The sequence below is a fragment of the Gymnodraco acuticeps genome, unplaced genomic scaffold (genome assembly GCF_902827175.1).
Source record: "Gymnodraco acuticeps unplaced genomic scaffold, fGymAcu1.1, whole genome shotgun sequence".
Lineage (NCBI taxonomy): Eukaryota > Metazoa > Chordata > Actinopteri > Perciformes > Bathydraconidae > Gymnodraco > Gymnodraco acuticeps.
In genome coordinates this window covers 1260596-1273588 of record NW_022991443.1, presented here as the reverse complement: position 1 = coordinate 1273588, position 12993 = coordinate 1260596, and the positions used below count along the sequence as shown (strand labels likewise).

At 42.6% G+C, this 12993-nt stretch overlaps 1 protein-coding gene across 1 annotated transcript in view; it reads right to left on the bottom strand.

Moving 5' to 3' along the window:
- Window positions 1-12993, bottom strand: part of agrn (agrin) — a 269713-nt gene that overhangs the window by 24386 nt on the left and 232334 nt on the right. The window contains 7 exon segments of the mRNA XM_034196403.1: window positions 1089-1223; window positions 2739-2968; window positions 4138-4353; window positions 8020-8212; window positions 10012-10401; window positions 10558-10677; window positions 12058-12172. Of these exon segments, the coding sequence (XP_034052294.1) occupies window positions 1089-1223; window positions 2739-2968; window positions 4138-4353; window positions 8020-8212; window positions 10012-10401; window positions 10558-10677; window positions 12058-12172 (1399 nt within the window).

Sequence of the window (12993 nt, the reverse complement as noted above, 5' to 3'; positions counted from 1 at the left end):
GATCGAGAGCGAGAGATACGCTCTCTCATCTATCTCTATCTCTCTCTCTCTATCGCTAGTATCTTCTCTTCTGATCTCGCTCTCTCTCCTCTCTCTCTATCTATCTCTCTCTCTCTCTCTCTCTCTCTCTCTCTCTCTCTCTCTCTCTCTCTCTGGGTTACACACACTTAATACTACGAGTAATTCACCTTCAGGCTTCTGATGAGTGGCCTGTAAGCTACCTGTCTCTTCAACTGTTCTCAGTGCAGCCCTCAGAGGGTACGTCTGCCTGAATGCCACCTTATCTGCGAGCTCCTGTCTGGGGCTGACACTCTGGCTGACTGACGCTCCCATTAATCACGCCGGGCAGGGAGAACTGATGCGATTAGTCATCCCATTGATTCCGGTGGAAAAAAATAGCCTTTTGGAATGGGAGACGCTTTCGCTCACACAGCATTGATTTTGGTTCACCTCAATTTATTTTAATCACCTGCTAACTGGGACTCGGGGCTTGGAAGGAGGCTATTCCCATCTGGTTTTTCTAAATTCCCAGGGATGGGTGCGTGTTTGTCTTTTGATTTAGATGATAGTATATTCTCTTTTATTCTCGGCTACAGAAGTCAACTCGACGACATCTACAAAGCCAGGGGAGGCACAAAAAGGCATAGGGAGACTTCAGAATGCAACGCCCGCCAAAATGCTAATGATGAACTTCAAAAGCAGCTGAGCCGTGCTCTGGTCTTTTCCCCAGCCGCGGCCCGGTTCTGCCATGTGGAGCTGAACAGTAACACACACGTTTGAACACAACACCTGTGGGCGGATAGACAGGGAGCGAGCAGAGAAAGGCTGTGGCTTTGCTGCTGCTACCTCGCTAACAAGCGTAGCAGAGTCGATGTGTTGAACGGCCCGACGGGGACAATCATCTACCTCGGCTCTGCAGCCCTCCCATCCCCTCCCAGCCTGAAGGATCAAACCCCCCCTACTTACTGTGTTTGATCTCCCTTTTTGATTCAGGTTAGATGTTCAGCTGACTCGGGCGGAAACACCCCGCTCCTAGATATGCACCAGAGGAAGTGATGGAGTAACTCCGGGATATACAGTCAGCTTACTTTTCTCGCAGTGCCTCCCCTCACGTCCCATGGGACACTCGCACTTGTAGCCTCCCTCCGGCAGCGCCTGGCACTGGGAGGATGGATGGCACCTGTTGGGCTCGCATGGATCATGGACGTCAGCACAAGTTGGACCTAGAAACACACATATAAAAAATCCCACATCAGAATACCACCAACGTTTTCTCTTTATTCTCTATACAAGGATTTCCTCTGTAATAGAGGTCATTTTCTAATAGGATTTGGAAATATTACACGTCCAGATTAAGAACAGTGGAGAGCCTTCCCACCATGCGGCCATGTTTCTGGGCCAACCCTATCTGTGGGAAAGGCACTGTAGCATCTGTTGGATGATTGTTTTGCCCTCTGCCACAGCGCATCTGAATCCACCCGTCATTACTTTAGCAGTCAGAGCCAGTGGTGAGGGGAGCGCTTTAATGAAGCCCGTCCCCGCTGAGCTCACAGGGTTACCCTGCGTTTTTCCTCGGCTCTTTTTTCATATCTCTGCCTTCTATACCATCTCTTTGCTCCAATACTCGCTCGCCTCCCTCATACATCCCACTGTTCTGACATGTCCTCCGTTTCAACCGCTCTCCACCCAATTATTCTCTGGTTTTCAGAGATTTGTCCCTCCCCCTCGAAATCCGCAATCTTCCCTACTTAATACATTTACACGATGGGAAAAATTACTTGAATCTATCCGCAGGCAACGGTTCAATTCTCATTATCACCATTCATTTAACACCATGTTGCCAACACATTTTTGATCACAGCAATGCTTCTTCAAATTGGGAGGGTTATCTGTACCAGGCTCCTTAATAACTACACAACATAAAAGCACCTCTGGAATAATAATACATTGGATTTGTATAGCGCTTTTCCTAATGCTCAAAGACACTTAAAAAAATAAAATAATAATAAAATCAATGAATGAAAGACAATAATCATGTATTATGATTTTTTAAAGATCCACATTTTCAATCCAAGGAAAACAGCTCCAAAAACTTTACTGTGAGCTGGTTTCCCCACAAAGCGTTCACCATGTTGAATACAATCCTTTACTACGGAGGGATTAAAGTTAACTCCAACAATTAATTTAGTTCTGCTGGGAAACTTTCTGCAGTAGGCTGCCGTACAACAGGCACGAGTCACGCTTGGCTAGGCGCTGATGGTGTTGGCTTTTAGCTATATTCTCTCAGAGTTGCTTGTTAGTTGGCATCTGCCGGAGGAAGGGATGTGGAAGAAGAGATAGGCCAAAGGCCAATCACTAAGCATTTGGTGGAGGTTTTCATGTTTTTCTGTACTGCTTCAACACATAATCTCTCGTTTCTGTGTTGGACATGCAGATTTGATGGTGTTGCTGTTTACAAATGACTTCAAGCGCTCCTGCTGGGGGCGTGAGTTTCACTGTCAAATTAGGCTGTCAAGCATACTTAGGATTTGCGAGTAAGTCATGACCACAGTGAGTCCCAGAAAAGAAGGCAAAACACATTTTTAACGATGTGTTAAAAAGTCTGGATATTCCACATATGAAATGACATATTTTCTATTTATTCCCTGCTCCTACACTGGAATAAACCACTTAAAATGTACTGGGAATCCCAGTATGACCATTAGGAACATCCTGACCTGCTTATGTTGGCATCTTACCCCAGAATCCTTTGCTGCACTTGCAGTGGAACATCTCTGCCTCCTTGACCTGGCATGCAGCTCCGTTCTTGCAGGGGTTGGGCTGACAGGGGTTGTTACCACATTCGCCCACGCCGCTGCCGTACAGACTGTCCCCCCCGCTCTCCTGCAGGTTCAGCACACGGTTGTTGACATCCAGCAGGCGGATGCAACCCACCACACCTGTGGCCACCGCCGTCCGCTCCCTCACACTGAAGAAAAAAGGGAACCAATGTAAGGTAATGTCTTCTTTAGTTTTTTGTCGCAGTGGATATAATGAGCACAATTGTATTCACAAGTGATGCTAGTCTCCATATTAGTCATTTCTCTATAGTGAGGCCTTTCTGGCTTTACCTAACTGTATAAAATGAGCTGTTGTGGACTGTAGGATAATCACTGCCTTGTGAATCTTTACAACCACAATCTAAAGGTAGAGAGCTTTCCTGGGAGGCAAGGCGTTCCGAGGTTTATTGACAATAAGGGGGTTTCTGTGCAGTTTCCAGAAGATTGGAGTACAGTTTTTACTGTAAGTTCAGTGACTGCCTGGAGTTGTGTTAAAACACTTGGTTCTGCTGCAGGAGGGTGTATGTTCTGTTTTGTCAATATACTCAGGAAATCCATAAGTCTCTAGTTTCATAGGTTATCAGTATCTCCACTGAAAGTCTAAAACGGAGCCTGCTAGACTAGAGCCTCCTAACACATTAATGTCAAGCAAAGGACTCCTGGGAGCATAGACATGACAGTTTGTCCCTTGCCAATATGTGGCTAAAATATGGAGCATTCATTTCCTATTTTTCCGACAAGCTATCATGGCATCATAGGTTTAATTTCATAAGGAATTCTAATTTCCTATGATATCAGTATCTTCATACTCGCTTTAAAACAGAGCCTTCTACAACATTTTAAAAACAGTAATGTCAGTCAAAGGACTCCTGTGAGTATTGACATGACAGTTTTTCCTTTGCCAACATTTGAAATATAGACGATCATTTTCCAATTTTTTCCAACAAGCAAGCATTACATCGGGTACACATTTACGATGGTTTGAATGTCCCTATGATATCAGTATCTTGACTTTAGCTAAAAGACGGGGCTCTCTCCAGACTCTTGAAGACAGTTAGCCAGGTATCCCGCAGGTCTCACTTTATTTAGTTATTTAAGTCCTATTTGCCCCTCAGGGCCTCCATACATCCAAAGCATTCTACATTTTTGTTAGGGGTCCGATGTTTATTTTTGTGCTGTTTACCATGTCCCCCCAATATAGTTTATCTTGCCATGACAGTAAGAAGTAACATAGTAAAAAAATAATAATAAATAACTTTAAAAAACTTTCTTTCGACCCTGAATACAACAATGTGCAACTATAGATGTTAGTTCTTACTCCTGCTTCATTTCCTCGAGCACTCCTCCGATGAACAGGTCGGTGTCCAGGTTGAGGCCATCTGTGCCGCGGGGGCTTTCGCCCTCGATGTGCGGCTCGTTGTCCACGCTGAGCATGGCGTTGCGGCGGTTGCGCGTCACCACCAGCTGATGCCAGCGGCCCTGATTGATTTGTACTTTGCTGACAACTGTTCCAGTTCCCGAACCTGTGTTAAACCTGAGAGCAGAGGGATATAAATCAGTCAATCAGTCACTTTATACCTCCGCAGCACTTTTTATTAGTTTACAGAATTGGATGGGGGTTATTTTCCACCCAACATGTTTATTCTATATCGAGCAGCGACTAATGAATAGAAGCAATCTGCTCATATTTTTCCAGAAGACAGAGAGAGATGAAAGAAAGAAGGTGTGGGACTTCTCATTTGGGATTCGATGTGACTCGAATGAAGCTTCTACTCACTTAAAAAAATATCTCCATTCCCTCTTGTTAATTAAACCCTTTATGTAATGAGGTGTTGTTGACAAAAAGGAGGCCATATCATGACAGAAAAGAGCCGCCGTGTACCTGCACCGACATGTGCTAGTATTAGCGCAACCTCAGAGCAATTATCAGCCACAAATAATTAGTTCCCTCCCCACGTCTCGGATTTGCAGAGCTGTGGGTGGTAATCTCACAGCTGTATTTCTGGAACCAAGGCAGAGCTCCGTTTGAAAGCACGAGTGACTAATGATCTCCTTTTCGTTTGCCATTGATTTTGCTCTGAATGGAGAAATCTAACCGGGCCAGGTTCAGGGGAACTGTAAGGGCTTTAAGGGGTCAGGGTGAAACACAAGACCTGAAAGATAAGGGGAAAAGGATGGTGTTACAAGTAATAGGTGGCCAACAACCAAGGTTATTCATCAGATTTCTGCAAATAAATTGCCAAATGGAAACTCTGCTCATTGGTTTATAACATGTCTTTTGATAGCTTAATTCAACTTAAGAAGTTTATATTTGTGTGTGTTTACTGTAAATAAATGAAAATAAAATAATGAAAATGTTTGGGGAATTTCATTTTTATAACACAAACAACCATAGTCCTAATAATCACATTCAGATTCAAATCTGTATTTATTTACAGAACAAAGAGATTCTTATCCGGCCATACACTTAAAATGTTATCAGCCCATTGAATGGCCACTCTGCAGTTATAATCACTCCCATTTAGAATGGTGAGACTGGGGAGCTGTGGGTAGATAAGCGTCTACCGATCAAAGGATTAGCGGTTTAAACCCAAGATGTCGAAAAGTCTTCGGGCAAGATCCCATAGACATTATGGCATTAAAGTATATGTAAGTCACTTTTGATAAAATTATCAGCGAAAATAACATATATAGATATATAAGATGTGGGGGAAACTTCTGAAGCAATAGGAGTCTGGACTCAGAGAGACACGAGGAGAGCTGGAGCTTTGATGGCAAACACTGACGGTTTATTTGGAGCTTCGGCCGGAGAATTCACAAGACATGTCACGGGCCACGAGTTGGCCACACGGTTGAGATGCCACAATCAATTCTGAAGACCCCTCCTGTAGCTCGAGGTTTTAACTAGTTCAGAATGTAATAATCAACATTCTTCAATAGATAGACTAAACAGCTGAGGGACACTGAATCACATGTCGCTTATGGCTCGGGGTCATCTACACCCCGAGAAGGATGTGTTCCAGGTGTGCCACAACAATAACTATCTCTGACCGAGAGTTGCCCGATCATAAACTGGTAACAACATCAACATGCTAGGGCAGCCCCTCCTTAAGGGAGATAGCATGCTGCCCAAGGCTGGGCATCTGCGTCAGAGGGCGAAGGAAGACATGCAGGGGAAATTATTCCCCAACGTAAGATATACACACTCTGATGAAATATCCCAATGTTGAAACCCTGTAACTATGTTGTGTAGGGCTGCAACAAACGACTAATTTGATAATCGATTAATCTATCGATTAATTAAACGATTAATCGACTATTCGGACTATTATGCCTTGCACAATTTCTCAACGCCATAAACTTTTAGATTTAGCTTGAGGTTGTTTTAGGCATGTGGAAACTAACAATGAAGACAATAAAGATGAATACTTGATCCAAAAATACATATATTATTAAATTAACTAAACAAATTGTTTACAAAATTAACATAGCTTTTTATTTAAATTAAATAAATAATATTTCACATCAAAAGAAACAACAATGTTTTAACAAATCGTATTCAATAATGTGATGACAGAACTGTAAACAAAATAGCGGAAACTTTTACAAAATAAATAACTTAGTTACCTCTAATCATTAACCCATGCTTGTATAATTTTGTTAACTCCGTGTGTTGCTGACGTGGAATCGTTACTCGTGGACGGAGCTACAGAGCTGCTAGAAAGACAGTCGAACCCGGTGCATTCCTCCGTCTGGATGTGGAGCACTTATGCTAAATGTTTAGACAAATTGCTCGTGTTACCGCCCTTACATGCTAAACTCTTATTGAACTTTTGTCCACATCGAGACGGGTAACATTTAACCACACCTTGGAGCGCTTCTCTCCGCCATCCCCGCAGTGTGTTGCTGCATGTAGCAGCTGCGTGTGTGTAAACTGCCCCGCCCCCTCGCACACAGACGGGGGAGAGAGATCTCGTCTGGATTAGAAAGATTGAAAATACATCATAGACGCATTTGTTTGTCTTTTTGCATATTAGAAACGAGTTGGCGACACTAAGACTGCGATATAATGTTTATGTAGCAATAATACATGACATATATTTTTTGAATGTCTCCAGTACCGATAAAAAGAGCGATAACGTTGGAGCTTAACGGTGCGTAAAACACACGTGATGACGTCACCAACTAATCGACGACTGAATTAGTTGGAAACTAATTTGGTCATCGATTTTAATCGATTAAGTCGATTAGTTGTTGCACCCCTATGTATGATGTCCTTTTTGTTTTTCTGTTGTTTTCTGTTTTTATGTCTTCATGTGGAACCTAATTGCAGCAGGTCTCCCTTGAAAAGAGATGGATGATCTCAATGGGATTCACCTGGTTAAATAAAGGTTTGAAATGAAAATGTTGCAAAAGTGAAACAGCTGTAGCTTTACCAAAATGTTTATATATAATAGTTGAGTAGTGTTTTCACACAGTACCTGACTTGCTCTATGCTCCTGTCATTAACTACTTCAGCAGTTAGAAGCTGGTATCGTCATGTAATTATATTCGGGATCAAACATACTGTATATACAGGCCCTTTTGAATCTTATAGTAGGTGGAGCACGCCCCTTCTAACCCACCATGTTCATGCTGATAACGCCCATCCAATGAGCTGATAGCATATCAAGCAAGAGAACTGGCACAGGGTTAATATATTTGCATACTATATGTTACTATCCAACATGATTAGTCTAATGCCTCCATGAGCCATATCGAGGTGCATTTAATAAGTCATTGCTTCCATCTGTAAATGCAATATATGTGATTAAAAATTACATATCAAATCCACACATATGTTCCCGCCATCTGTAAACGTGATCATGCAAAGAGCTTCATTTGCAAGCTTTGAACACATTTCTGAAAAACATGCCTTGGTAGCCTTAGCCTGCAAAATCTGTCCAGAAGCTTCTGTGTCTTTTTATTACATTTTCTGGCAGCGGTATTCTCAACATGTTTACTTGCTGTAATTATTTGCCTCATTATCTTCAGTGCTCTCCATTGGCTTTATTGTTATCTACATCCTCTCTCAGCTGAAATGACCCTGTTTTCCCCTGCGGGGGGATCATAGAGGTTTCATCAGATTGAATCAGAAGGAAAGCGGCAGAATCAACAGATGATGAAGGTCGTTGACCCTGAAAACTCTGACGAGGCTCACCTGAGTTCCACCTTGCCATTCACCAGAGCCAGAGAGATGAAGTCCTTCTTGCCGTCCTGGCCGTTGTAGAGCAGGATCCCGGTCATCTCGGATACCCGGAACTCCATGGCGATGCGGACCGTGTGATAGGCGCTCATGGTTTGGAACGCCAAGTACGATTGGCCTCCGAATGACGGGATGAAGTACTTGATCACTGTGGAGGAAAAGCAATCCTGTTATTATTTCATGATACACTTTATCGTTTATACTTAAGTGGTAGCGGAGGCGGAGGCATCTGGAGGAAAGAGAATAAGCTGTCAGTTTATTTTAGGAACGCTATTTGGAAGAAGGAGTTCACCAGAAGGAGAAGGTAGAAAGAGAGGAGGAGCTGAGCTCTTCACCCCCCCTCAAGCCACATTTAAGCACTCATGCCTCCAGGGGAATCCTTTGTTTTTCTGCCACTCGACAATTACGATATTATCATCCACTTTCTCTCTCGGGTTGTTTTTTTTCTCCGTCCATCTGTCTTTCTGTCTGTCTCTCTGAGGAGAATGGCAGCTGATGAGCTCCGTCTTTTCTAATGACTGCATTGATCTGGGGGAGGCCAGCATGCGGTCTAAGTGTGTGCGTGTGTGTGAGACTTCATTTAGAACTCTAACTCAAAGACACACATGGATTCCCACCAGCTAATCCCCATCAAAGCAATTACTGTGAATTATCTTAAGATGCAGCAGCGTGAGGTTCCTTCTCAGCCCCCCGAAAATCCCAAAGTAGGGTAAGAGGGGAAGAAACAAAAGAGTTTCTCAAGAAGTTCTCCTTGATTTATGATTTTCTCCGCGGCGCTGATTGGATTCAGTGTGTTGGCTTTAGTGAACACCTCAGCGGTCGCTCACTTCTGAGGTGTTTGAAGAGCAGCCGGATAGGAGAGATATTGCGTCAGTCACACCTCAACTGCTTTGTTCTCAAGTTTTTTTATAATATATAGAGTAAAATTGACACTCTCTGCTGATTGCTGCTGTCTTATTGAGCTTTATATGACCCAATAAATTCACATCTGTGACCACAGAACTTTGCATTTACATATTCAGGCACTAACTGAAGGTTGTTCCTCACTTTAGGCGGCCGCTTTGTGAAGCTACAATAAGACAAGATACCCCTTAACATGAGCAATATATGTATTTTTCTCCTTTACGACAAAAGTTTCATTAAAGAAACCTTTTATATTAGAGTGTTTTAGCATAATGGTTCTTTTCCACTACTTTCTAAATATATTAAAGCACTTGAGGAAGTGGTTAACAGCGATTATAGACCAGCTAAAAGGCATGATTGGCACAAAGTGGAGTGCCTAAAAACCTCTCAGTTGCTGCGAAATCAGCCTTGGGTGCTTCTTTGTAATTGCTAATTGCTATCGTGCTAAATTATAACGGAAGTCTGTTCCAGCTCATTTTTTCAGAGGATTTAAAAATACGGGGGAGACTTTGAAACTTTTAGCAAATATAGTGGTACTTAAGTACAATTGTGAGAGACATGAACTTTACTTGATGATTTAAATGTGTTGCTTTATTCTACCCCACTACAATTCAGAGGTCAATAGTGTACTTTTACTCCACTACATTTATTTAATACCTTTAGTTACTTAATAATGTGAATTATAATCAACACAAATCAGACTTTAGTTACACATGGAGTAAATTCACAAGCTACCCTGCAGTATATTCATTCAAACTAGCTGCACCTTTACCAGCTTTGAGAACACTTTAATCCATCAATCGCTATAATCAAAAGATACAATATATATTATTCTGAAATGGGCACATTTGCATAATGAGTACTTTTGGTACATAAAGTATGTTTGATGCGCATACTTCTGTACTTTTCCTCGAGTAACATTTGTATTGCAGGACTTTTACTTGTGACAAAGTATTCCTACACTGTGGTGTGTACCTAAGTACAAGATCTGAGTAATACTACCACCTCTGCTAATGTGTAAAGGAAATAAAAGCGCTGACTCACCCTTCTCGCACACGGAGCCTCCTCGCCCGGCGGGACACTTGCAGCTGAAGTCGTTGCCCTCGTTCTCGCAGGTGCCGCCGTGCAGGCAGGGGTGGGAGCTGCAGGGCTTCTTGTGGTGCAGCCTGCCTCGGACATGGGCTACAGTGGTGGCTGGAGGTGGAGCAGTGGTAGTGGGGGCCTCTGTGGTGGTGGTGGGTCGCGGTGTGGTTACAGGCGCTGAGGTTGTGGTGGTGCGTCTGCCATAGGGCCTGCGTGTGGTGCCTGGGGGGCGGCGGGTGATGTACGGGGAGGTGGGGGGAGGCATGGTGGTGGTGCTGGGAGCGGCTGTGGTGACTGAGGCCGTGGTGGTGGTGGTCGTGGTGGTGGTGAAGAAGGGGACGGAGGAGATGTCTGTCAGCAGAGAACAATGGAAATTAGCAAAGGAAAAAAATGCACGTAAAGAATTCCTTGTTCAAGACCCGTAAAAAACCTTTGATAAATCACCTCATGAATAACTTAAAACCCCTTTTCATTTTATTAATCCCCACACACTGTATTGTGTATTACCATAATTGGTGAAGCGGATATTCTCGTCCTCTGGCTTCTTCACAGCGATGCTGGTGTCTTTGGAGGCCTTCAGCTGTTTGAGCAGGGCTCCTTCGATGTCTTCCACCGTGAATCTGGTATCTATCATAAACAAAGAGGTACAGACACTCAGGACATGGCCTCGGAGGAGCACTTTGAAGCAAATACAGGACTCGGGCTTCTTTAGGGGGAACAATGGATATATCAGAAGGCCCAGTGTATGACAGCTGGAGGGTCTCCGGGGGCCACTTGTCCTCCACCTGTCGCTTGTCCGGCTTTTTTCCAGATGAATCGCTCTCATAACTGCAGATGTTCGCTTTACAGGCCATGGAGGAGAGCCGCTTAACACTGCACCGTATGAAGGGTGTGAAGGACACTAAACTGCACTCTCAAAATGGGGGGAGGGTGGAGTTTGTAAGGTACAAAGGAGCTTAAAGGCCCAGTTGTGGCGTCAACCGTATAATTAAGAATTGAATTCACATATGTTATGTATGAGTCTTAATAATGGCAATTCAGCACTTTGTTACAGAAGGAATTTCTCCTTATTAAAAATATAAGCCTATGATTTCAGAATTAGTGATGTAAACAAACTTTAACGGAGAACATCTTGAGTTGTCTAGTGTTTGTCACTGTATTAGGACACCTGTCAATCAATTGGAAAGTATTCCTTTTCCATTTTTGACAAATGGAGGAGCTGACCAAGCCTTCAATTACACCTTTTTGGGAACTTTTCCTGGCTCTCTATGAATAACAATGTGAACATCTAAGTAGAAACCTTGTTATGATTTTTGTTTTGGCATTGAGAAAAACATTTAAAATATGTATTAATAAGGACAAACACAGTTTAATATTATGAGTCAAATAAAGAATAAGTAGAAAGCATTTAGAGAGTGCACATCTCTGCCAAGGATACACATTCCTCTCCATTTGTTATTTTAACAATAGAAAAGTCCTTAACCTGCATGCACGCCAGGTAAAGTGTACAGGACAAGGTTGATTTTGAGTCATGGTGATACAAATGTGTTTTGTTACTGTACAGAAGTGGCCAAATGCAGTTACATTTCAACAATGGAGGGAACAGGTTACTGGAATACTATTCAAAAATGTTATGAACCTTATTCAGTGGACGAGGAATAAAATGTGTCAGAGGAGTAATAACAAGTGACTAATAGAGTGTTGGAACCCAGGGGAGAACATAGCTTTACAGTCCAAGAGTTACACGTGGAAATATAAAGTGCTTCAAAAAGTGATATGGTGGCTTACTCTGCATACAAAAGTAATTAGGTCTTCTTTAGTCAGTGGCCTAACTTTTATCCCAATTTCATTTAAATTAAGTCAGTCTTTTTTTTTGTAAGGATATCTTGCTCGCTAAAAGACAAAGGGGAACAAACCATAACGGAGTCCAACTTTATTTTCTCTCTATTGGCTACTGTACTTATTATTATTTTTATTATTTTTTCAGAATCTTCTGCCATCTCTCACCTGGTTTGAAGTGGGCCTCCACAAAGGCCAAGATGGAGTTGCTTGGAGCCAAATTCCTGACACGAACACTCATGAAGTCTTTGTGCACCTCCGACTTCCTGAACAACTCATTGAGCTGAGAGAAGAGAAAGAGTAAAACAGGGGGAGGAGAGAAGGGACAGTTAGAAGAGATGATAAATGAGGCCGGTAATGAGCTCTACGCTATCATAGCAGCGAGTCCAATTCCAGAAGACTGTACTCTCCGAACAGGAAAGACTGCTCTCAAATTGGGGTGCGGGTGCACAAATTGACATTTAGCTGGAGCCGTGGTATTAATTATAGAGACAAGTTTCCGGGAGGAGCTAAGACAAATGTCGTGCAACCCTGACATGTGCTCCTGATTGGATTTGCTTCTGAAGCCCCCCCCCCCCCCGTGTGTGCAAGCTTTATCAACCAGAGGTGCTCCATGAGGGCTTTTGGAGATATTAGAGACTAAAGTTGACTTTAGCCCAAACAATCTGGGCCAATATTTCAGCTTTAAATTGGACCATTTCATGCTAAAACTTTAAAAAGTCACATCCAGTCAGTGTCTTCCTCTAATTGTGTTCTTGTTTGTGTTCTGGTGGATTAGTTAATTACATTCCCAACAAGTAACAAGAGGAAATTCTTCTTCCTCGTCCTTATTTCAGCAGCTGGTTAAAATCTCAGGAGCTACAGGGCCTGCTGTTACTTAACTATTGTTCTATTCTACAGTAACCTAATCTAAGCATCACAATATAAAAGTAATGTCACCTGACTACTTTCCGTGACTTTTTAGATTACCTTAATGTCAACTTCAAATATATACGAGAGAAAGGAAAATATCAATAAGATGGATTTTACTTAAGTGTGTTATGTAACAATGGAATTATGAAGCCAATGCATAAGCATAATCGAAACCAGAAGTTCTAATATTTG